We start from the raw sequence: 27,431 nt of genomic DNA, 5'->3' as shown, positions 1-27,431 counted from the left end.
TATGAAAGTGGAATAAAAATACTTGTTTTTAAGGACAATATACGCTCATGAGTCATGAGCAATATAGAGATGAAAGTATTTAAGGACAATATACCCATAAAGTTGGTCTAACTACAGTAATAATTTATTACGCACTGCATAATAATTTTTACATACTATTCACTTGTAATATGTACACATAAAAAAAAAATCTTGGAAGAAAAAATAAAATTTGAGCGAAAACCATGATTATACTTGAAATACTCCTCAAACAAAAAAAATTAAGTTTCAAAAATAATTCAAATAATGAAATTCAAAATTAACAAATAATGAAAAACTTATTTCTTTGAATAATAATTTTTTCGAGTAAAATTCATGTTCAAATTCGAATTCATTTTTCAAATGCTCGCACTATCAAAGCAAAAATTTATGTAGCCACCAAATTATACTACTAAGATTTTCTTTTACTACTAAGATTTCAATTTCAAATCAAATATTCTCCAAGCACACAACCAAGTCAAAAGAAAAGATTTGTTGGGTAAAAAAAAATTCTAATTTTTGCAAAACCTAGAAGTGAAAAAACTTTTCCACGCAAAGGCTAAAATTTCTTATTTTCATTTTCTCCAAAACAAATGTCGAAAAAAAGACAGACTGTTATAAAATAAAAGTAACTTAGTAAAACATGAACAAAATATGTTGTTATGAATTAAAAGCAATTTAGTAAAATATGAACAAGAAATGGAGATAGAGAAAAGAAAGAGATTTTCTTCTTCAATTGTGTGTATTTTCCTATCTATTACAAGGCTTTTATATAGGCATAAAAAGTGAAAAAAAAAAAATATGTCATTGAATATGTCATTAAGCATAGAAATATGTCATTGAATATGTCATTAAGCATATGAGAAGATCACGGAGAAAGAGTAGACATTCATCGTAATTTGATTTTTCTTATAACACAAACAATGATAAAACCTAAAAACAAACTAGACAAAAAGCAGTAGCAAGCTAAGCTCACCTTCACCGTCTCTCACACATTTCCTCCATAAAACCCGAGTTTTTCCTCCATTAAAACCAGTAGCTTCCTCCATCAAAATACTAGTCAGGCAAATACACGAGCTCTCTCCTCTTATTTAGTTTTTCCTCCAAATCCAAGTTCCCAACAATGGCAATGAGTAAAGCTGAAAAGTTACCCGAAGAAATCATAGTTGACATACTTACCCGGATGCCCGCAAAGTCCGTAGATCAATTCAGGTGCGTATCAAAGCGATGGTGCTCTCTTCTCTCAGACCCTCATTTCATCAAAGCTCACCTTAATTTTATGCCCATAAGAATGAAGCGAAACTCATTTATACCTCTCTTTCAAATTCTATTTACACTATCACGTTTAACCACAACCACCAAAATGGAACAATTGAGGCCATTTCAAGAAACCTTAATTTACAGCAGCTCCCAGAGAACTTGGTTAATGTGCTTGGCTCATGTAATGGCTTGGTCTTGTTGATGAATAAGGATAATGTCAATCTTTTGATAAACCCCACAACCTTAAAGTACCATAGAATTCCAACCTTTCATTTGGCTCTTCCTGTGCCTGGTAGTTTTAGCATGTATGGTTTAGGGTATGATGTTGTTAGTGATGATTATAAGGTGGCCGGTTACTCTTTCTCGACATATTGAAGATGAATGGGATTTTGCCACTACTTTTGTGGATGTGTACTCTGTGAAAACGGGTCTATGGAGGAGAGTTGAGAGGATCAGCTCATGATTCGGGGGTTTTGGTAAATGGAGCTTTGCATTGGATGGCTCAGAAAGGTTCCGATCCTTCATATGTAATTGAAGCTTATAATTATTCATGTATATTTGCTGTTCCTCGTACATGTAGAATTGTTGCTTTTGATTTAAGTGATGAGAAATTGTCGGAAGTGCCAACACCTACTGAGCTTGGTTACCGTGATTTGCGTAAGTGTACTATTGCACAAAATTTTTAAATTGGTCCATATTTGATTCAATGAAATGAACCCTTTAATAGTTTTGTGAATGGTAATTCTTTTGTCCTCGGAGAGTGCTGTGATGATAATTCTTTAGTCCTCAAAAAAAGTTAATTGTATAAATGAAAGAAAAAACTTGGATTTGTAGATTGAACTAATTCAGCGTCATAGACCGGAAAAGGATAGTTCAATTTTGAGCACACGCCGTCTTGAAAAGGAATAGTTCTAGATGTTTTTACTGTTATTTGAATCATGACACTTATCTCACAATAAGCTCATGTAAAATTAGTCATGGCCACTCCCATGCTTACTGTTTTTAAGCAATTTGACTTTAAAACTGTTCTGGAAACAGAACTAATCTTATGTTGTATGCCTCCTTAATTTTATAATTGTCAAGATCTATCTCTACAAAGACTTTATTGAGTACATGGTGGTATTTCATGGATTTACATAATAGCAAACAGAAAAAAAAACTACAAATACCCGGTGCTTCCACCATATCGGTGAATGTATCACACGTCTTTTATACACATTTTATCACTTAACTATAGTTAATTTGTGTATATTGTCATTTCTCGATTTATCTTCAACTGTGGTAAAATTCATGTGATTTGGTTTAAATACGGAGTGTGGATAAGTATTTCTCATAGCGAATTGACACTTGTTCTATGACTTGCACAGGAATTAATCTACTCTAGCAGAATTGGACGTTAAGAGAGCTGCGCACAAAGGCCTGGATCTTAATATATTTTAATCCCAAGGGTGTTTCTCCTTATGTATTGTGTTATGAAATTGATACTATTTTAAATCTTAGGAAAATGATTGGAGGGTTTTCCTAGAAAACTTGGAATTGTGATTTCTATTTTATGATGAAGTACCTATGGTTGATTATTCACATCTCAGTTGAGTTCTTAATATCCGATGAATAGATGATCTGATTTCTATTAACTTGATGTTTTATATCAAGTTACCTTTTCTAAGAAGACTTGGAATTGTGATTTCTAGTTTTGTTTATTGCCATATGACATATCCCCATAATTAAATGGAACTAATTTAATCACTTTTTTAAAATAGAAAATGCCAGTTACCGCTTTGTAATGCTTTATATCAAAATAGTGAAAGATTCCTTAAAAAAAATACTCATCAAAGTTTTACTCTTGATAGTGGCAAACATTTTGAAACTGATAACGAGTGAGATTCAAACATTTTTTCCTTTAAGGAGTCAGGTTGCTAACAAGATCCTCCTTATTTTACTTTATATTATTATTATTATTTAGGGGAAGAGGAAATGCTGGGCTTCGAAACTTTCACTTTCATTATGGACGCTTGATACCAAGATTCTTAATCAAAAAAAAATTGTTTCAACAGTATATAAGCTGAAATTGAAATTGGCAAAAGAGCTAGCAGAAGTTAAAGTTGTCTTGACCATGAACTTCACTTGCAAAAAGAATTGCTAAAGTTAGAAAATTTTGAATGAAAACCAGCACTACACTCGAAATACACCTTCAAATCACTATTTCAAAATTTCACGTGAAATACAAATTTGCAAAAACTCTTTGCCCAAACTAAGATTTAGTTCAGCATTGGAATATTGAATGGTTATATCATGGCCAAATAGGCCTGCCCCTTCTACGTATATTCACATCAAAATGCTCAAAGAGTCCCACCTCAATCCCTTAAAGTTGTTAAGCACAACACAATATCTGCACATGCTAATGTGTATCCCCTCTTTTGAGGACAACTGATGTCAGTAACCATAAAGTTATAGTGAAGTCCACGGTGATTACTCGAGAACTTGTACAAAGTAACAAGTGAAGCTATACAGCTAATACAGTTTTTGTGCTTACAGAGCACAGTTTGTATAATACATCAAGAATGCCGCAAAGCATGTCTCCCAGTAGGCATTTAGTCTAAACGGTCAGAAACTAATCAGTACCTCTCCACTCCATGCTGTTCAGTTTCTTGAGATGCAGTGGTAGCAAAGGCAGGAATATTTTCCACTTTCTTGATATGCAATTGTAGCAAGCACAGGAATATCATACAAGACCAGTCACGGCAGGGGACCCGAGTGCTGGAGATCACGCCTATATTCTGTAACGGCAGACAGTTCATTTGGTTAAAAGTTGTACATGCAATTTAAGAGTTGTCAAACAGACACCTCCGAATTGTCATAGCGAATTCACCAACTTTTCCGGGGTGCAGGAAGGTTGCACATAGACCAAGACACACAGCAAAACCAGTGATTACAAACACAAGAGTACGAGACGTCAAAACTGTCTTTCTAACCAAGAAGCCACAAGGCTTCCCTGACTGCTCCTTCACTCTCAATGCCAATTCTGCATCCAAAAGTGGGACTGTTGAAGTGCTTTCCCAATAAGCCGAACCAAACTCTAGGTTGTGCTCATGTGGTACCTCCACGTCCTACATATTATGAAGCCACAAATATATTTAGCATCAGGTATGAGTCATCACCCTCCGAAAACACGTCTTACTATAGTAAGAACAAAAAAATGAACTGCTAAGAGACATTCTGAAGGTAAAAAGCGATTCATATACTCATTACTCGAATCTGTAACGTAAAATAAATGACCATTTTTATTTACCACAAGTGCATAGACAATGTAGTTAAAAGCGAAAAGTGCAAAAGAGCAACAAGATCCATGGGGTTTGAAGCGAAAAGCGAGAAGTGAAGCGCACTCGTCTTTGAAGGGAAGTACACAATTAACAACATTAAAAGATATCAAATATATATGAACGCCATAATGATAGAGTTGCAATTAAAACAACTAATTTCAGTATCCAATATAAAATAATACCTATATTAATCCAACTCCTCAAAGTTGAGATTCAAAGAACCTACTATTTTTAGTGGGAATCACTTTGTGCGTCGCTGTTTGAAGCGCACAACTTCATCCATGAAGCGATAATCTCTAGCTTTGCATCCATCAAGAGACGAACCGAACATTACACTAAGTCAAGCTCATTTTAGATGGGGTTCAAGCCTAGCGAAGAAAAAGTTCACTTTGGGCTTCAAAGCCGAGGCATATTTTATGTACCAACAGTTTGATTCACCAGCATAAAGATAAACGTAAAAGATTATTCTAAATTAAAGCATTTAATTAGAAACTAATAGCAGAACTCAATTCTGCAACATACTCTAAAATAATATGGCAATGGTAGAAATGAGATAGTCACCTCATTGTTAACTGGAAAAACAGATTTCATATGATTTTGGAAGATTTCACTAGAAGTATTTGCCTCCTGCATAATTTGTCCCGCATCTCCCGCACAATATTCCTTTAGCTGCAACCTTTCCTTGAACAAATTATTTTTCTCATAAATATTCCTCTGAAAAAGCCTCATTTCAGCATCAGTGATGCCAGCTAACAAGTTTCTATTCACCATATTTTCAAAATAAGGCAATACTCTTTTCAAAATAATAGTCGACTGACTTTCCATTAAAACGTTCAACAAATAATTAAATCTCTGCATCTGTACAGACGCCACAATCTGAACATTTTCTGATGAAGGCTCCCTTAGTAACCATGCCACATCCAACATAAATTCTGAGAATTCTGATTTTCTACACGTGGAATCTTCACATGGAGAACAAACAGCAGTGTGTTCTGACCCTCCAGAACAGAACTTCCGTTGTATTTCTTTCATTTCTACACAAATATCTTTTTCCGCAATGAGGATGGGAATGAAGTTAGATAAACCAGATTCATTCTCGACCTACAAAATAGACCAGGTTGAATCTTTTACAGTCAAGATTAGTGAAACACAAAGATAGGTTCAAGGTATTAAATACATGAACAATTGAAACCTTGCGCACTCTTTATTACTCCATCAGCGTACATATTCAGTTGGGATAGACCTTTACATTAGAAAGTTAAGGCTCATTTCAATCAAAACTAGCAGTCTAGCACCAAGAAAGTGCTGTAGTAAAAGATACAAAAAGTATAGCTAGCACCCCTGCCTTTTTTTAGATATAAATGATGTTGATGTTAGGGCCAATTTGCATGCACCTCGACTAATCCGGGAGACAACTTTCTACAGCTCACAAATACATGTGCAGGGTAAGGCTGCCCGCAAAGGCAGGAGCAAATAGACTCATACTGAGTGTTTTAACTAGGATTTGAACCTGGAATATCTGAATTGTCACTCGTATGCCTCAACTCAACCATACACTAGAAGATTATAATTAGCCCTTCTCTTTCAGTGTAGGGAGCATATAAAATCAATAAATGCGAATTTTCTCAAAGAATGTACGACAGAATTTTTCTAACATTTTTTTTAAGAATGGTCTTTTTCAAACGTTATTCCTCTAGTAGTTTCCGTTAAGAGTATATACAAGAAAATACAATGACATGATGCACGGTGCTAATTAAAGGAATGATACATTTATAAGCAAACATACAAAAATTGGAATGAGGATAAAAGAAGATATTTGGTTAGAACTTCTACCTCAACAAAAGCGGGGCCAAAAAGATCTGCTTCAGTCCTAGGGACATGTATCTTTAATAATTGATGCTCCATGCTACCAGATCCACCTTCATTTTTACTACATGAAGGTGTAACACTGATATCATTCCCTAAATACCTTCCCCCAAATGACACAAGAAACCTGCCAAGGGCATCAAAATGTTAATTTATAAAAAATGATCAAAAATAATATGAAAGATAACAATTTTCCTCTAAAGCCTCCATGAGGTAATAGAGATACTAGACTAATAGGCGTTTGATTTATTTCAGCTTTTCAAAAACAAAACAAAAAAAGAGTTTACAGAATTTTATAGCGAAACTGCAACTATCTATGAGCATAGCAAACTTGCAAATGCAGATATGAGTGGATATTCACCCAAAAGAAGGGGGGGGGGGGGGGGTTGTGGTTATGAGGGAACAAAAAAGCTTCCAATTTGGTATGATCAAATATCCTGCCAAATTTAATGAGAAAGCAGTCCATAGCTCATCAAAAAGATTTATAAATACGATGTGGCCAAATGCAGGTATGAGTTAAAAATATGAGTAGATGCGAGCGAGCATGAAAGCTCGCAATCTGGTCGGATCAAAAGCCTTCTGAACTAAGCAAACAGAGCAGTCATGACGCAGGACGATTTTTTGGCTAACTACGAACTTATCTTTTTATTCCACACCATCAAAAGCAATACTCCTTCCTATTTATGTGATTGTGTTTGACTAAGCACGGAATTTAACAAATTAAAGAAGACTTTTGACGTGATAGCCAAATATATGCAAAGTACCAAAATTATCATTTTAAATGAGTAGTGATGAGAGCTCCACACATCTTTTCATTCAAAATTAGTGGTGAGGGTCCTAAAAGGTCATGTTGCTAAGGGTAAAATGGAGATCTTAAAATTAAATAGTTTCCAAAAAGAGAAAGGTGCCATACTTTTTGGGATGTCACATAAATTGGGGCAGAGGGAGTAGTATTTATCAAGGGTATGATGCTAGGCCTAGATACTAAAACTCATCTATGATATATTTTACAAATATTTGCGCTAAGCCAGTGCACAACAGGTGTAACTACAGGTACAAATATTTGCGCTAAGCCAGTGCACAACAGGTGTAACTACAGGCTATCCAAAACTGCCATTTCGTCTAAAATAGCATCTACATCTTGTACAATAACTAGTTTGCACCAAAAAGCAAGGAGAAAAAGATCTTCTCTTTCCTATTCTTGTACTCCCTCCATTTCAAAAAAATTGGCATACTTCGGAGTAAGAGAGTCAAAGTACTTAACTTTGACTATGAATTTGGACATAGATTTTTCAATTTTTTGAAAATAAAATTTACTTTAGGAAACTACGTAAAAAGTATTATAAGTCATAATAATTCATAATTCAAAATATTTATAAAATATTTAAGAAAAACATGGTCAAAGAACAACCTCGTAGACTTCCCAAATAGCAATGGTGCCAATCTTTTTGAAACGGGGGGAGTATATATAATTATTAATATTATAAATTGCAGCGACACAGATCCTTGTAATAACTAAATTCACATCCATTCAGCAACTCCCATTAATTGCTCATACTGGTGTTTGTAATCTATGCCCAACTGAGAGTTGCATCAGAGTTGGCAAAAGAGGAAAGAAAGATCTTCTCTTGCCTATTCTTCACTTTACACCCCATTGGCTATAGTTTCAAAACTGTATCAAAAGCAAACAATTTCATTACCACCAAGCAAGTAGCATAGAACGGGCACGAGGGTCGTACCATACACCAAAGGCAGCTAGTACTTCATGAAAAAATCAAGGGACCGATATGAGTTGGACATGATTTATATTTAAATCTTTCTTTTTTCTATTCCTTTTCTTTTCGGATGCTTTTTAATAACATCATTGTTTGAACCAACTTGTGTGCACCTTAATTGTTCCACCTGGGATCTGGATTACTGAAGCAATCATGGAGTGAAAAAGAAACATGAAATTCTTCGAAACGATGCAGCAAAGCAAGAGGACAACACCAAAAGTCTGAACGAAGTTTTTTTCTTCCATTTCAAGTTTGACATAGAACGAGGGTTGTCCATCAAATTCAATTATATTCATCTTCATCAAGTTTTAAGCCTGCAAATTGGAGGGATTTTTTTGTTTTTCATTTTTACTGGGATCAGGGAAGGAGAAAAGGGACACTGAGACTAGAACCCACACCTATTGTGTTGGAGAATGCCACTAGTACAACTGAACTATAAGCCTTGGAGTGTTCACGCCTAAAAGCTTTTATTTTTAAAAATCTTTATAAGAATGAGGCTCCAATATTTCTTGACAAGTTTTAGGCCTATTTTTAGTGAAAATTTACTATCCAGAGTCCAACAATCTATCCGTAATAAGGACACCCATGTCCTAAAAATCCATGCAGAAAAAATATGTGTCACTTCTTGAATCACCAAATACTCCCATTTTCCATCATACAAATGGGCATACCCATTTGAATCAATAAAAGAAAGGTAAGTGGACCTAACCTATTGAATCATGACTATATCCGCTATTTTGATATTCAAATTCAATTGAAATTTGAGCATGAGCTAAGCTCTAACATGTCTAATGCATCCCTGCCCTATTGGAATCGAAGTCCAACATACAACAACAACAACAAACCCAGCATAATCTCACAAGTGGTGTATGGGGAGGGTAGTGTGTATGTAGACCTTAGGCAGAGAGGCTGTTTCCGGTAGACCCTCGGCTTAAGAAAGATAAAAGGAATGGCAACAACAAGCAAACCAATCGAAAAACCAAAGCAAAAATACAAAACCAACACTAGGTAATGCAATCAAAAAATCGAAATGAAAGCAATAACAAGTAATAACAAAAGTCAAGGAGTCCGAAAATACACAAATGACACTAAGTAATGTACTAAAGCTGTTGTTACAAACAAGGACATCGCTCGGCTACCTAGCCCATTACCTTTATTCTCGACCTTTATACCTTCCTATCCATAGTAATGTCCTCTATACCAGATGTTCTAAGCGTACAAGAAACTCCATCCAGAGGATAAAAATGAATTGTATATTACTTTTTTGTCTTGGTAAGAATGACTGTGAATCCATACTTGTAGTCATAGAATCCCTGTAAGTTTTTGTCTAGGGGGACTTTATTTTGCTATTATGGAGGATGTATCTGGTTAACAGCACAAGCTTTGTGCTAATATTTTTTAATATATGTAGCATGTTACCAATTTCAAAAAAAAAAGGCAAACATATACAAACTCTCAGTTTCTAAAGCTCGGATAAGCTAGTTTTAGTAGAGTCAGCAAGCTTGAGATTTTCTTTTGTCCATAAACAACTCAGTTCCTATCATAATATCTCCTGTTGAGTGTTGACAACTAATGAAGAACTCAAGATACTTTGACAGAACCAAACATAAGCAGAACATAGATTGACAAAAATGCGATTCTAACTCATACCGGAATCTGGGCTGCATTAGATTGCTTCCACAGGCAAAAAACTCCATAGGCTTGCCAGCCTCAAAGCAAGTAGGATGAATAGACTTAAGCTTTGGTGCTGGTCCCTTTAGCTTGACTTTCACTACTGAATTTTCACCTGCTTTATAAAGAATATTTGTTACCATTTAAAATTGCAACTTCGGTGTTGATCTGTTATTTTGAGTTTGTGACTTGTCCCACCAATATTATGCATACATAATATACACGGATAAACATACATTTATATATGGAAAATGTGAAAATTGTTTCCCCATTGTCCATAGGGTGGGCCAACTCTGATATGGAACTTCTCTTCCTGTTCAACAATGTTCAAAAGTTCGCTAATTATTTTAACCCCTGACCCCTCGGAAAAAAATTATATATGCACTTGGGAGTTGGGCCTACCTACTACCATGTCTAGAAAAACTAGGAATTAGGACTACGTTTTTCAGTAGAAAATTTTAACTAGTCACTTGATAGTGATATTGACAAAGAGTAGATCATAATACAATGTGCTATATGACATTGACCAGAACAGACCACGGAAACGAGAGTTTAAATCCCAGTGAAGGCCAAAAAAAGGGGAAATTAGGTGATTTCTTCCCATCTGTATAAGCCTTGGTAGATAGGTCACCCGACACATGTGCTGGTAGGAGGCATTATCAGAATAATAATAATAATAATAATAATAATAATAATAATAATAATAATAAAATAAATATATAACAATGACCAGACCATCTATATTTACAACAGAAACGGAAAGGAAAAATTGTTCTTAAACTCACAACTGAACGGTAAGATATGGAGATCTGGGAACTCATATTTTGAATTTAGTCGGAAGAAAGTGAATTTCAGATTGGTGTGCGTCCAAGTCAACCTAGGAGGGATGGTGAATTCAGTTTCATTCAGATGTTTATAAATGGAAACTATTTAACAACCTTATGTACAGAAAAAGCAAACAAAGGTCCAATTAAATACTCCCTCTGCTCCAATTTAAATGACAGTTTTCTATCTTGCATGGTTCCAAAATTTCTAACGCCATTCCATTTTTATACAACTTTCAAACTTTCACGAATTCAAATATATCAAGCTATTCAGCTTTTAATATTTTGAGTGATGTTTTCTCTATCAAACTAACTTTTCAACCATTAGTCCGACATTTTTCTTCCATCTTATATTTAGTCAAACTAGCATCTTAAATTTCATACCTAGTCAAATACCGTCAATAAAATGAAATGGCAGGATTAGTCGTATTAGCCAAACAAGATCTACATCAAATGAAAAAGTAGGGTCTCAGAAATAAAGATTAGACCTCATTGATCTTATAAGTTCGTTCCAACAGAGCTTAAGGGTAGAAAACTTGAGGTACCAATTTACCTTTTGTAACGCGAAATACCATGTTGTTGAGATAAACAAGAAAGCTTCCTCTCCCGCGAAGCATGTTTCCAGGTGATGCAATAAACTCATATAGGTGTGCAGCTGGGTCTTCCAGCAACTGTTAAAACCAATGAGGAACTCGATCATTTAGAAACAAATGATGTTCTATCAAAGCATAACACGGAAATCCACAACCAAAATGTTACAGAAGCCACATGTAGCAGACGTGTCAAACAGAAAGCAGTATGGTAACTCTTCCTAATATCTAACTCCTACAGCACTCTGAGATTCATTTTCACTATTGCATTGTGTTCTATGAGAGGAATTCCTGACCTAGAAACTCAAAACACAATCTCTTAGTAAAGATGGTCGTAGTACCATTCAAAGAGGAGATACACCACTTGCTCAAAATTGTACTAATCCATAGTAATATCTAAACACTTTAAGACCAATCATACACAGAATTTGGTTATCATCAGAGAGGAACAGTAACCATATTACCTTACCCCACTTGAATGTTGGCATTGCAACAAAAACTGTCAAGATTGTACAACCTGGACGAATATAGCCCTCCAATTCGACAGGCATACTGGCCAGCCACTGGAAGATCTGTAGAGTAAAATGTCAATCAAACCCCATGAACTCTATTGGAGAAAAAGAATTTACTTTCTCTTATGTACTAAACTGTAATAATAATCCTTTAATACTTGGTGCCGGAGTCTTCGAGGGAACTCTGCAGGGTTCCAATCATAAAGCTTGAATGAGATCCGACCAGTGGGGCACTATGCAAAGAAGAATGACAATCAGTCAATTCAAAATTATAGTCCAGATATAAATGGAAATTAATGGGAAAAGGGGAATTATGTCATCAGACCTACCATCGAAGAAAAAGCACTCTTGTTGTCGTAATAGGATGGAGAAAGGGAATTTTTGGAGTTCTCTTTTTCTGCATCAACCTGTGTTTCACCAGAAGCTGTGAAACTGTCACTCTGATTATTTTGGATGCCTTGAGTAGAGCCTATTGGCACATGTCCTTCAGATTCTAATAAGATTTCCTTTTCTCCTAATTGGCTGCCCGTGCATGTGCTATCTGGTCATTCAAAAAAAAAAAAAAAAATCCTATTTTCATTTTAAACCAGTAGTAGCCTAACATATGGAACATGGCATCTACTATAGATGAATTACAGGTAAATACAGCTTTTCCAGCAGAAGACAACTTTTTAGCCACAAAATTGTTTCAAGTTCAATATACCTTTGACATTGTCATCATCACCACTAATATCATCAGCCGTTGTGACCTGCCGAGATTCCTTCTCAACAGACATTTTCGAAGAATCAGTGGCTTTTCTCCTGCGCCTGTTGTTGTGCCGCTCTAATTTTCTTCTACAACTACGTTTACCTTCATCAAAGTCCGACAAAATATGAAACCTGGAAAAGGTATAGCAGCATTAACATATCGGTTGCATCTGGAATTGGCACGCGCCAATTCAGGATATCTGGCAAATTCTAGATTAGATAGCAATGTGTACCAAACAGTTTCATATAAATACACTTAAGACTAGAAGTGATCAAGTGAAACAAAAGATACAATTGAAATGTCTGTCAAAGTAACTCCAAGGGAAGAGAATCCTTAATTCAAAGACCAAACTCGTGAGCAGATCTCACATACTATAAGTATACTCAAAGAGCTCAATCAAAGATTAATCTTTTTTTAAGTACCAACATCACCTATGCGATTAGTTCAATGACTCAATCTAAAGCCATCTTTTGCAAACACATCAACATATATGTCTTGGCAGGCTTTCTGAAACTTCCTTTTTTATCACTTTGAGCATTAATAATGGTTTGATCAGTCATAGTATTACTAAAAGAGGTTTTATATCATTTCTCTTTACTTTTCGTGCATGCTTAATGTGGTAAACATGGTTGCACTTTCAAATCAATCAACAATCAATTCACGCCTCAACCCCAAACTATTCTGATTCTGCTATTTCTACATTTATTCCGCTCGGTTTTGTTCTATCCTCTCATCATTACTCCAGGCTATGATCTACCAGCATAAAATGTGTACTTGTGAAATAGAGATTTAAGTTCTATTCACTCATAACATTATATAAGATATTTAAATAATCAAGTCACCTATTAGGTAATTACATGTAAATCTTTTTAAAGCAGTAATTAATAATTTGGTAAAAACAGTAAATAACACTTTTAAACTTCACTGATAGTGTAAAAAGATTTTCACACTATATAATTACAAGTAAATCTCTTGATAAACAATAATTGATAATTTGGTAAAAAAAATGATAACTAACCTGCGATCACACATGTTAAATTTCTGATAGTGTAAAAAAAATCAAATCTTTATACTGTCATCATATATAACTTAATCCATTAAGAAAAAAAGTAAACGTACTTGCCACACTGTTGGCAGTATCGCTTGCTCTGTCCATCAAGAAACACAGCAGTAGCATTAGCACAACGTAAGCAGACCCTATGTCTCTTATGATATCCTTTCAGCTCACTGATATCCGCTTCACAATCGGGTACTTGACACCTCGCCCCAGCAGCTCGGGACGAAGCCCGTAAAGTCCGGGCCCGTTTCTTCCCGGGCCCAATCCCTCCCAGCTCCTCTTCCTCCATCTTCTCATCTAACTCGGGACAAGCACACGGGATCCTACCCGCTAAAAAGTTCGAGCACGCCATCCTCGGGTCCCGTTTCCTGACCCGACCCGCATCTGCATCTGCATCTGCATCCGCCTCCTGGCTCTGCGGTGAATCTTCCGAAGAGGGTATTATTAACGGTGCCGCCGGTTCTGTCTCCGTCTCCGGCGGGTGAAATAATGGGTCGTCGAATGAGATGTTCAATTGTTCTTCGTCGAGGTTGAATTCGAGGAAATCGGACCAATCAAAGAGGGAGGAGGAAACTGTCGGGTCATCAAGGGTACCGGAAAGCATCATTTGGGTATTTCGGAATTGGGTCGGAGCTCCGGTTTGTGATGGTGAAGAAGCTTGATTATTATGCATTTTCTGGTCCTAGAAAATGGGAAGCTGGTTTTAGTAAGGGTACGGGGTGGGGTGGTTGGTGGGGGGTGGCGGGTGGGAGAGAAAGGTTTTAGTTTTGGGCGTAGAAGGTATGAAGAAAATACTAGTAGGGGAAAAGAGATGCAGAGAAGGTCAGCCGTAAGGGTCAGCGGTGGGTGGAGGGGTGGGTGGGTGGGTGGCGTTAGGTGGTGACACGAAAATGGGAGGTAAAAAATCAGCTAAGTGTGCAAACATGATAATATTGTAGGTCATATCATTAAACTATATCAATGATTAGTGTATGGAATTGGTAAACTATTTATTTATTTGGATTTTGTGTTTCTTTTGACATTTTCGGTTTTATAATAATTATAGTACAACAGAGCTTTTTTTTGCTGAGGATTAAAGGTTACTTAATTTAGACCATCTAGATTCCAACTCATTCCTTTATTGTCAAGTCAATAAAAAAAATTATATTCATTTAGCCTCTAGATTTTTAGAGTATAAAGGTGTATATAGTACATCTATTTTTTGGTGTTTTTGAATTTTGATTTCTTTTATCATACTTTAGGAAGTACATAATGAGTAGTACAATTCATAAATCTTTTTAGTTAAACATCTTAGAAGAATTATACTTAAAAAATTTACTAACTCTCCACATAGGAATAGTAATAAACAAAGTGAGATATAGAGATAAGTCAATATATAGTATATGATAGGAAAAAAAAAAGACAAATTATATGCTTTTCCCTTCCCCTTTATCCTGTGAGAGAACTTTATAACCATGACTTTGTTATTTGTGATTAGATATTACCCTTAAGTTTTCTAATTGGGCTATTTCCTAAAAATGAAACTTAATTAACCCAAATAATAATTAAAAAAATAAATAAATAAAAAGAGTAGTTCATAAAATAGTATATTTAAACTATGATTTTGTTATTTAACCTGTTTTTATTTTCAGCATAAAAAGTGTAGTGGGTCGGTAAGAATATGAAACTATTAAGTGGATCACTTTTGTTTCAGTCACATGCAAAAAAAATTGAAGGGCTGAAAATCATGGTACCCTAGTTATATATCAGCCTTACATTTTGGCATATAGTACACATTATGGAATCTTTTCACCTTTATACGTGTCGGAGAAGTAGAAGAAATATAATATTCCCTCCCTTAGTCCCAAAAAAAATATACTACTCGAATTTCAAGATTCAAAATTTTCAATTTTAATCATAAATTCGAACATAAAATCTTTATATTTTTTTAAATAAAATTTTATATATTTTAAAACCATATAAAAATATTATTAAGTTACTATAATTAATAATTTAAAATATTTAAAAGGTATATGAAAAAATCGTAGTCAAAAAATAATTCATTCGACTCTCCAAATCTGAAAAATATTATCTTTTTGAACCGAAGGGAACAATACTATTTATGTCCGAATGCCAAAAGAAAGGAGGAAGAAATAAAAACTAAGAGCCCGTTTGGACATAAGAAAAATTTTACTTTTTTCGAAAAAATTTCACTATTTTCCCGAAATCAATGTTTGGCGATAAATTTTTAAATTTTCACTTGAAGATGAATTTTGAAAATTTTCAAGAATTTGAAAAACTCCAAAAAACTGTTTTTTAAAATTTTCGCTCAGATCACTCACAAAACTTCAAAAATAACCTAAAACTATATTCATGTCCAAACACAACTCTAGTTTTAAAATACTATTTTCGCTTGAAAAATATTTTTACTTTTCCCCGAAATTTTATAATTTTTATGTCCAAACGGCCACTTAATACGTGACCTTTCGAAGTAGTGAAAAAGAAAATAAATGAATGGTGAAGAATAAGTTCACGTGATCTAATTATGAAGAATTAGCATAAACTAAGAGCCCATCTGGATTAGGTGGAAAAAAGTAGCTTTTAAATACTGAAATTTATTTTATAAATAAGCAGTTACTTGTTTGGATAAAAGTACTGAAACTTGAAAAACATTGTTGAAGTGTTTGGTAAACAAGTGTTGGTAAGCACTTTTTCTGTTATAAAGACAAAAATATCCGTAAAGTTGTTAATATTATAAATGAGTTGATTACCATAGTATATTTAATTATGAATTAATGCAAATAAAAAATAATTTATATTTTAATTTAATTTCAATCTAATTGATTATTTTAGATAATTTTTATAAATATAATTCTTGAATGCTCGTTTTCACCACTTTCAATCAAGTAAACTTCCATAAATTTCAAGCTTATTTTTGTACAGACTAATAAAGAAATTATGTCATACAAATTCGAGTCTTAAGTCTTAAACCATATTAAAGAGCATATATAAATGGAGTAAATTGGGCAACTACACAAATCAAGAATCTATAGCTTTTCCATTCTCTTTTTGGTCTGAAGCATCTATCCGACCAGACATTTCGGGTGTTGCTCCAAAAAGAAAAGAAAAATAAAACTCAAAAGAGCAAGTAATGACTCTTAAGTAGACAACCGTCCTGCTCACCGGCAAGAGCTCCAAACCAAAAGGAGCAATGGGCAGAAGTATGTCGCATTTTAAGACTAATGTTGCAAACACCTAAAGAAAATGCAGAAGAGGAAAGAAAAATAATTTGTTCCTCTAACTAATAAAGATTCAGAATATAATGAAGTTGGGAAAGTTATAGAAGAATAAAGCAGAGGCTCCAATAAGAATGGAGAAAAGAAAGAGATGTATGTTTTAGGGTTTTCTATTGAGGGGTGATTTCGGGATAACAATGTAATATTCTTGGTCAAAACAATATGACTTTTAAGCCAATTTTGAAAAAAATGGGTTTACCCAATTTGTTGCTTTTGGCTTTTTTTAAGCCCTATTTTTGGTTGCCAAACACTTTCAGAAGTTAAAAAGTGTTTAAAAACTGATTTGACTAGCTTTTAAGCTCATAAAAACGGGCTCTAAGTCATCCAATTCGATACAGAGAAATCTTACAAGAGTTCGTTATTAATTAATCCTTTGTTTTGTTAGTTTAGGCATCTTAATTTGATATTATATTATGATAAAAGTTGAACTTTCATTGTTGAATAATGAAGATTATGCCTAGAAGATCATGAATATGATTTTTTATGCCCTCTAACAATTTAAATATTTTAAACAAAAATCAAATCTCCCTAGCTACTAATTGTTATCAATGATAAGTAAACCATTGTCAAGGATTTGGATTTTTAATCTGCCCCAAGTCATCTGGTATCAGAGGCGAATGTAGCTTGGTGGCTACGGATTCAACTGAACCCATAACTTTCGACGCAGAGTAAAATTTTGTATGTAAAATTTTATTAAAATTGTAAAAATAGTAGATATGAACCCATAACTTTAAAAATATAATGGGTTCAATGTTAAAAATTTTAAAATTGAACTCATAGGATTTAAATCCTGGATCCGCCTATGTTTGGTATACTCCTCACATTACGTGGATAATTAGATGAATCTCGCTGGTTATTTGTGTAAATATCCTTATTGTATTCTAATAGTGTTAAAATTTAAAAAAAATTATTATTCTCAGGTTTAAATTACAAGATTTAATTCTAAACTCCTCAATAATAGGTTTTCTTATATGTTTTCCATTCACATAAACAAAAAAATCTCTTGGCATTAGTTGCTCCATTCGAGAAAGAAAGAAAAAATGAGTAGACCCAAAAATAAAGAGAAAGTGAAGTTTTTTATTACCAAAAATATTTAGTTGCGAATAATTCAAATTGTTATTTTCCGAAAACATAAATATCACCAAGCCACCAATAAGTCAGCAATCAAAATTGTTGTAACCAATGAAATGTGAGAAAACTGTCATTTGTGCTCATTATTGAAAAGAAAGCATAATGAAAATGGAAGGAAAATCATGGAATCAGAAAAGATTTGTTTATTCTTTAGTTGGAAAAAAGCTTACGACACCATTTTTTTTTTTACGGAAAAGGGCCAAAAATATCCTTAACTTATTGAAAATGGCTCAAAAATATCATCCGTTAACCTATTGGTCCGCAAATACCCCTAACGTTTGTTTTTGGGCTCAAACTTACCGCTATATTTAACAGAACTAATATGGTCAATTTTTTTACTTTAATTCGCTATGTGTCATTTTTTTAATCCTCCATGTGTATTATTTGTATTAAATAAGCCCACTTGTATCTTTTAAAATACCCAACGACCCTAACCCGCTCCTATATATTTGGACGGTCGGCTAAAAATAATTACATTCGCTAATTAAATATATATAAAAATATACATTGATTATATATCAAAATATGTATATTATACATTAATATTTTAATATATATTTTACATGATATTATTTTTAGGAGAAATTATACGGTGTAGTTTTTCCTTCAAATTTTGTGGATCTTAACAAGTTTAACAAATATAAATTTTAATTTGCAAACATAAAAATGATAATGTTCTATTTATATGATTCTAAAGGAGAAGCAAAGAAACAGATGGAAAGGAAACTATTTAAAACCAATAATTATATACATATCCAACTGCTTAGCCCATTAATGGAAACTAATAGTATTTTAATATATAATGATAGAGCTAAAATATTAGCAAAAACTATCGTTCCATTGTCAGATTTGCTTAATAATTCGAGTTATAGATCATAATTAATAGGAAAAACTACACCGTATAATTTTTCCTAAAAATAATATCATGTAAAATATATATTAAAATATTAATGTATAATAGACATATTTTATATATAATCAATGTATATTTTTTTTTTATATTTAACTAGTGAATGTAATTATTTTTAGCCGATCGTCCAAATATATAGGAGCGGGTCAGGGTCGTTGGATATTTTAAATGATACATGTGTATTTTATTTAATACAAATAATACACGTGGCGGATTAAGAAAATACCACATGGCGAAGTTAAAGTCAAAAAATTAACCAGGTTAGTTATGTTAGATATAGGGGTAAGTTTGAGCCCAAAAACAAATGTTATGGGCATTTGCGGACCAAAAGGTTAACGAAGGGTGTTTTTGAACCATTTTCAATACGTTTGGTGTATTGTTGACCCTTCTGTTAGATATATGGGTAAGTTTGAGCCCAAAACAAACGTTAGGGGCATTTGCGGACCGAAAGGTTAATGAACGATATTTTTGAGCCATTTTCAATACGTTAGGACATTTTTGGTCCTTTTCCGTTCTTTTTATGATGATCCCCTTTATTAGGTCATGTCAACCATCGTCCGAACCGTCTGCTACCAAGTCCATGGGTTGGAACCCATAACAAACTGAAAAAGCACTTCTACCGATCGACGAATGCGTGCGGAGGTTGTAGCAGTGTTAAATGAACGGCTGATTTGGAACCAGACCGGGTAACTTTAAAGATGGTCCCGATGTTAGATTCTGAAGAAATTCAAAAGGATTAAAGAAAAAAAAAAGTGAATATTAGAGGAAAATTTTAAATCTACTTCGAGTAGCATCTGAGGTCTCTATTTTGTGTGATTTTTGTCCGATTACCTGAAATCTAAATGTTTTTTAATCGATGTTTTTTAGTGACTAATAGAAATAAAGGAATAATAACTACAACCTCCATCTAATTGTCTTTTTAAAGTTAATTATTAGTTTATTACCACAAAGGGTGTCATCCAATATGATCTATCAATTTTTAATTAAAAAATAATCGGGTTTGAAATTTGAGAATGAAAAAAATCATAGTAGAGAACCTTTCCCTTCCAATATACATTACACGGACTTCAAAAAGAATATCGCGATTGTAAAACACAAAAGGAAAGGGTTACGAAACAGTAAATTGTCGTCTTATTTCCATGTAGTCATTGCTCCCTCCATTTCATTGTTCGTGAGTTAATTTGATGAAATAAAGTTTAAGATTGTAAAGAAAACTTTTGATTTGTATGGTGTTAAACTTAAAAGATGTATAACATTGTATACGGTCGAAATAGATTTCGGCCTTCGTACGATTGATTGAGGTTGAAACATAATGGATCGAAGAAAGACTTCAAGTTGGTTTCCAAAGATAGTACAAACAAGCTTCGGATTCCAGATATAGGTCAAACACCGAGTTCGAAGTCATCATCGAGTTCGTGTCCGAATCGAACCGTGATGAGATGATTTCGAGCTTAAGGGGCAGAAGCCAACCGGGATTGAGTTCGAATCATCACTTGATCCCGAGTCCATATCGAGCTCTAGAAGCACTACCGACCAGCACTGAGGCCGATCGAGCTCGAGTTCACATACAAGAGCCGTTGCAAACACACCAAAGGAGAGAATCTCGATGGAAATTAGGGAAAAATTGATTTATCGTGGATTTTTCACTATGTATTTTTAATTATATCTAAAGTAGGATCCTCCACTATAAAGAGGATGGCTACATTTTTGTAGAGGACAACTTTTTTGCTTACATTGTAATTCAAGCACCATATTATCCTATATTCGAAAGTTATTCTTAAAGGCTTCATTAATTGATTCATCTTGTTTATTTTTAGAAATTATCTTCTTTCCAACCTTGTTTATTTTGCATTCTTTGCAATCCATATTTGATATTTCTATTTATCCTTACGATTTGTATTAAGTTATACCACATATTCTTAGAACTACGTACAAATTCAACTCTATCCGTTTTTCGGGTAAACAATTTGGCGCCCACCGTGGGACTAAGGATAACAGTGGTTATTTGATACGAATCTGCAAAAACACACCATTTTGCACTTGTATCCGAAAGTATCTTGGATTTTGGATTAGCAATGACTAACTACCAATCAAATGGCCTCACATATCGAGAACAAAGCTGGTCTTCAAGATGAGAATAACAACTTGACACCCAGTACCGAAAGACCACTTGTCAACGCCGTTGGAGCTCGAATCGAAGTGCCGATAGATATCAATTCGCATGTGGCCATTGAGGCGAACCTACATTCTGAACCTGAAAATAGCATTCACGGTGTCACTCGGTCTGCAGCTCGAAATACCCATAACGTCGAGGAAAACAGCGTCAGCTTGCGTATGATTTTCGAAATGTTGCAATCTCAATAGGCAGCAATAGCTTAATTGCAGAGCCAAACCCAGCTACCGAGCAGGCCGGAGCCCAGTCCACCTCGAGAAATTGACCACAGAACGGAGCCAGCCATAGTGAGGTCAAATGAGCAAGAATTGGGGACTACTCCTGAAATTGCTAAAATACTCGAGGAGCTCACAAAGCGAGTCGAAGCCAGCGATAAAAAAAGTAGAAACATATAACTCCAGGGTCGATCAGATCCCGGGAGCTCCACCAATAATAAAAGGGTTAGATTCCAAAAATTTGTGCAAAAGCCTTTTCCCTCGAGCACAGCCCCAAAACCAATCCCCAAAAAATTCCGTATGCCCGAAATTCTCAAATATAACGGAACGACCGACCCCAACGAACACGTCACCTCTTACACATGTGCCATCAAGGGCAATGATTTAGAAGACGATGAAATCGAATCCATGTTGTTAAAAAAATTTGGAGAGACCCTCTCGAAGGGAACAATGATTTGGTATCATAATCTACCACCAAATTCCATCGACTTGTTTGCCATATTAGCAGATTCTTTTATAAAAGCACACGCCGACGCCATAAAAGTCGCAACAAGTAAATCGAACTTTTTCAACGTAAGACAAAAGGATAACGAGATGTTGAGGAGTTCGTATCTCGTTTTCAAATGGAACGAATGGATCTGTCACCAGTCACAGACGATTGTGTTGTTCAGGCTTTCACTCAATTTTTGAATGAACGAAGTTCGACAGCTTCACGGCGGTTGAAGCATAACCTGATCGAATACTCAGCCATCACGTGGGTCAACATGCACAGTCGGTACCAATCAAAATTTAGGGTCGAAGATGATCAATTGGAGTCTTAATCTGCTGCCCGAAGGGATATTAATCAAGAACAAGGTTCGACCAGGGATCGATACTGACCGTATAAAGGAAACCTCATAATAGGTGAATCGAGACATAACCCCGGACAAAATAACAAAAGAAGTGATCGAGGTCAAGGGTCTCGGGGGCTGATGAATAGAAGTAGGTTTGACAGTCCTGTCGGATCTAAGGAAGTGCCTCGGTTATCAGAGTATAACTTCAGCATTGATGCATCTGCCATCGTGTCTGCTATCGAACACATCAAAGACACTACATGGCCTCGACCCATACAGACCAATCCTACCCAGAGGAATCCCAATCAAATGTACGAATATCATGGCACCCATGGCCACAGAACGGAGGATTGCAGGCAACTAAGAGAGGAGGTAGCCCGGTTATTCAACAAAGGGCACCTTCGAGAATTTTTAAGCGATAGGGCAAAGAACCATTTTAAAAACAGCGACTTCGGCAAGCAAAATGAACAAGAAGAACCACAACACATCATTCACATGATCATCGGCGGTGCCGATACCCCTCAAGGACCGGTGCTTAAACGCACTAAGACATCAATTATGAGAGAAAAACGATCTCGAACTCAGGATTTCGCACCTATAAGAACTTTGTCCTTCAATGATGAAGATGCAGAAGGAGTCATACAATCTCATAACGATGCACTGGTAATATCCGTTATTATGAATAAAACTAAAGTTAAGCGTGTGTTAATTGATTCAGGTAGCTCATCCAACATCATTATATTGAAGGTCATAGAACGGCTCGGTCTACAGGACCAGGTCGTACCCGCAACCCTGATTTTAAAAGGATTCAATATGGCATGTGAAACTACCAAAGGCGAGATAATTATACCGATAAACGTGGCTGGGACCATCCAGGAAATGAAGTTCCACGTAATCGAAGGCGACATGAGGTGCAACGCCCTATTTGGAAGGCCGTGGATCCACAACATGAGAGTTGTACCTTCGACCCTACACCAGGTCCTTAAATTCCCAACATCAATGGGAGTCAAAATAGTGTACGGAGAACAATCGGCCGCAAGAGAAATGTTTGTCGTCGAGGAAGCGAATCCTATATCCTCACCTTCGCCAATAAAAGGATCGGGCTCAAAAGGGGAACGAGATGCCAAATAGCAATCACAGACATCAGCTTTAACCCGACCAGAAAATTAGAAGATCGATGAAGATGATGATCAAAGGATCCCTCGATCCTTCGTGGTTCCCGATGATTCTGACGCTACCAAATCAACAATTGAGGAATTGGAGCAAGTCACACTAATCGAGCACTGGCCCGAACGGAAGGTATACCTGGGAATGGGGTTGACCCCCGAACTCAGGGAAAAACTTATTCAATTTCTTATCGATAACGTAGATTGTTTTGCTTGGTACCATTTAGATATAACAGGGATCCTACCGGATATAACGACACATCGGCTAAGCTTGGACCCTAGGTTTAGACGGGTGAAGCAAAAGAGAAGACCCCTATCCGAGCTAAAGCACACATTCATAAAGGACGAGGTAACCAAACTTCTCAAAATAGGTTCCATTCGGGAGGTGAAATATCCTGAATGGTTAGCCAATGTAGTTGTAGACTTGTAGTGCCTAAAAAAGGGAACAAACTTAGAATGTGTGTAGATTATAAGGATTTGAACAAAGCATGCCCCAAAGATTCCTTTACGCTGCCCAACATCGATCGCATGATCGATGCAACGGCCGGCCACGAGATCCTTACTTTTCTCGATGCCTATTCCGGGTATAATCAAATCCAAATGAACCCGGAAGACTAGGAAAAGACTTCATTTGTCACCAAGTATGGAACATGTTATTATAATGTGATGCCCTTTGGGCTACAAAATGCAGGAGCTACTTACCAACGCCTAGTAAATAAAATGTTCAAGGAACAAATAGGTAAATCAATTGAAGTTGATATTGATGACATGCTAGTTAAGTCCTTGCGCGCAGAGGACCATTTGACCCATTTGCAGGAAACGTTCGAGATTTTAAGGAAATACAACATGAATCTCAACCCCGAAAAATGTGCTTTTGGGGTTGATTCGGGCAAGTTCCTTGGATTCATGGTATCGAATCGAGGGATCGAGATCAACCCCCGATAAAATCAAGGCCATCAAAGACATCACCGTCGTTGATAGTGTGAAAGCAGTGCATAGGCTAACCGGACGGATAGCTGCCTTAGGCCGATTCATTTCGAGGTCGTCAGATCGAAGCCAAAAATTCCTCTCTCTACTCAAAAAGAATAACGATTTCGCTTGGACCCCAGAATGCAAACAAGCATTAGAGGAATTAAAACGATATCTATCGAGCCCACCACTGCTTCATACTCCAAAAACAGACGAAAAACTTTGCATGTACTTGGCAGTATCGAAAAATTGCGGTAAGTGGTGTCCTAGTTCGAGAAGAGCAAGGTACGCAATTTCCCGTTTATTATATAAGTCAAACCTTAGGAGAAACAGAAACTAGATATCCGCATCTAGAAAAATTGGCACTTGCACTGATAAGCGCCTCTAGAAAGTTAAGACCTTACTTTCAATGTCACCCCATATGCGTATTAACCACTTACCCACTTCGTAATATTTTGCACAAGCCCGAACTATCAGGCCGACTGGCCAAATGGGCCGTCGAACTCAGTGGGTATGATATCGAATATCAACCCCGTACGGCCATCAAGTCTCAAATTTTAGCGGACTTCGTGGCCGATTTCACGCCGACCCTCGTACCTGAAGTCGAAAAAGAACTCTTATTGAAATCGGGTACGTCATCGGAAGTATGGATCCTTTTTACGGACGAGGCTTCGAACATGAAGGGGTCCGGGCTAGGCATCATTTTAAAGCCACACACTGGTAACAATATTAGGCAATCTATCAAAACTACTAGGTTGACTAACAACGAGGCCGAGTATGAGACCATGATTGCAGGTCTCGAGCTAGCTAAAAGCTTGGGAGCAGAAGTTATCGAAGCCAAGTGTGACTCTTTGCTGGTGGTAAATCAAGTAAACAAAACCTTCGAAGTTCGAGAAGATAGAATGCAAAGGTATTTGGACAAACTGCATGTCACTTTGCCCCATTTCAAAGAATGGACTTTACAACATGTTCCATGAGAGCAAAACTGTGAGGCTGATGCACTTGCAAATTTGGGATCAACGGTCGAGGAAGGCAAGATAAGCTCGGGGACTGTCGTTCAACTCTCGAGATCCGTGATCTAAGAAGGTCATGTCGAGATAAATTCTACGAGCTTAACCTGGGATTAGAGGAATAAATATATTGAATACTTAAAGAATGGAAAGCTCCCATCGAACCCTAAAATTTCGAGGGCCCTACGAACCAAAGCAGCTCGATTCACATTAACTGCAGATGGAACGCTATATCGAAGGACATTCGATGGACCATTGGCAATATGCTTAGGTCTAGGAGACACCGATTACATCCTACGTGAGGTACACGAGGGCACTTGTGGGAACCACTTCGGTGTCGATTCATTAGTCTGAAAAATAATCAGGGCAGGGTATTATTGAATCGATATGGGCAAAGATGCAAAGGAGTTTGTTCGAAAATGTGATAAATGTCAAAGGTTTGCACCAATGATCCATCAGCCCGGAGAGCAACTTCACTCAGTCCTATCCCCATGGCCATTCATGAAATGGGAAATGGATATTGTCGGCCCTCTACCATCAGCCCCAGGTAAAGCTAAGTTCATTTTATTTACGACTGACTATTTCTCTAAATGGGTTGAAGCACAAGCGTTCATGAAAGTAAGAGAGAAAGAGGTTATAGACTTTATCTGGGATCATATCGTATATCGATTCGGGATACCCGCCGAAATAGTGTGTGACAATGGGAAACAGTTTGTCAGCAGCAAAGTGACGAAATTCCTCGAAGACCATAAAATAAAGAGGATATTATCAACACCGTATCACCCCAGTGGGAACGGACATGCCGAATCAACAAACAAAACTATCATTCAAAACCTAAAGAAGAGGCTGAACGACGCTAAGGGAAAATGAAGAGAAATCCTACCCGAAGTTCTTTGGGCATATCAAACAACATCAAAATCTAGTACGGGGGCGACCCCATTCTCCTTAGTATATGGCTCCGAAGCCTTGATTCCATTCGAAGTCGAGGAACCCAGTGCCAGGTTTTGGTATGCAATAGAAGAGTCAAATAACGAGGCTATGAACACTAGCCTCGAATTATCGAATGAAAAACGAGAAGCTGCTCTTGTCCAATTGGACGCCCAAATGCAGCGAATCAAAAGATACTATAATCGAAGAACCAAGCTTCGCCATTTTAAACTTGGGGAATTAGTGCTAAGGAAAGTCACCCTTAGTACCCGAAATCCAAACTAATTAAGGAAAACTAGGACGGAACTGGGAAAACCCATATCAGGTTCTCAAAAACGTCAGAAAATGATCATACAAGCTCGGTATTATAAACGGCAAATAACTATCAAGCAATTGGAATATGTCGCACCTAAAACGATACAACTGCTAAGGTACGACCCTCCCATATTCGTTTACATTTCGAAACTAACCCTTGCAGGAGTACGATCAGGAGCTAGGATGGATCCTTCAATACGAAGCCCTATGTTTGAAAGCACGCGTTGCACTCTTTTTTCCTAAATCGGTTTTATCCCAAATGGATTTTTTGGCAAGGTTTTTAATGAGGCAACCAGTGATCGTGCTAAATTTAAAAATAATTCGACAGTATCCGAGGCTTCTTTACAATCGACCTCGTATACCGAGGGGGCATTAGCCTTCAAATATATCAAGTTCTGACGCAAGAAAGTTATTTCGTAACAACAGGGTTCCAATATGAAAAGTTGTAAGAGCCAAATGGTCAAAATGAACCATGCTCATGTAGTTGGCCCAAGCCCTGACATAAAACATGGACATATGTATAATGACTTGCAAAGAAAAATTTCTTCTTTACCGATATCTTATATCCAAGAAAGATTCCCCTATTTCGAGTTTTATTATGCAAACATGCTTAAGGTAAATCAACGAGTTCGAGAAAAACTCACTATCAAGCCTACGGGCTACATTACTTCGAGTTCGAGCAAGCACTCACTCAACCATTACGCCTACGGGCTGTATTACTTCGAGTTCGAAACATTCACTCGACTAATAAGCCTACGGGCTACTCTTATTTCGAGTTCAAGTAAGCACTCACTCGACCATTATGCCTACGGGCTACATTACTTCGAGTTCGAAACATTCACTCGACTAATAAGCCTATGGGCTAC

General features: G+C 36.1%; 1 protein-coding gene across 1 annotated transcript; it reads right to left on the bottom strand.

Annotated features, from left to right (window-relative positions):
- Positions 1 to 4,100: 4,100 nt before the first annotated feature.
- Positions 4,101 to 14,314, bottom strand: LOC107831302 (squamosa promoter-binding-like protein 7). The gene is given in 10 exon segments (NM_001326256.1): positions 4,101 to 4,385; positions 5,160 to 5,699; positions 6,432 to 6,591; positions 9,890 to 10,025; positions 11,288 to 11,405; positions 11,789 to 11,896; positions 11,995 to 12,069; positions 12,166 to 12,377; positions 12,540 to 12,715; positions 13,704 to 14,314. Coding segments are annotated over 10 exon segments (2,421 nt in total).
- Positions 14,315 to 27,431: the final 13,117 nt, after the last annotated feature.

This window comes from Nicotiana tabacum, chromosome 14, assembly GCF_000715075.1.
Source record: "Nicotiana tabacum cultivar K326 chromosome 14, ASM71507v2, whole genome shotgun sequence".
Taxonomy (NCBI): domain Eukaryota; kingdom Viridiplantae; phylum Streptophyta; class Magnoliopsida; order Solanales; family Solanaceae; genus Nicotiana; species Nicotiana tabacum.
The sequence above is the reverse complement of the archived record's forward strand: the minus strand, read 5'-3'. Positions and strand labels throughout refer to the sequence as shown.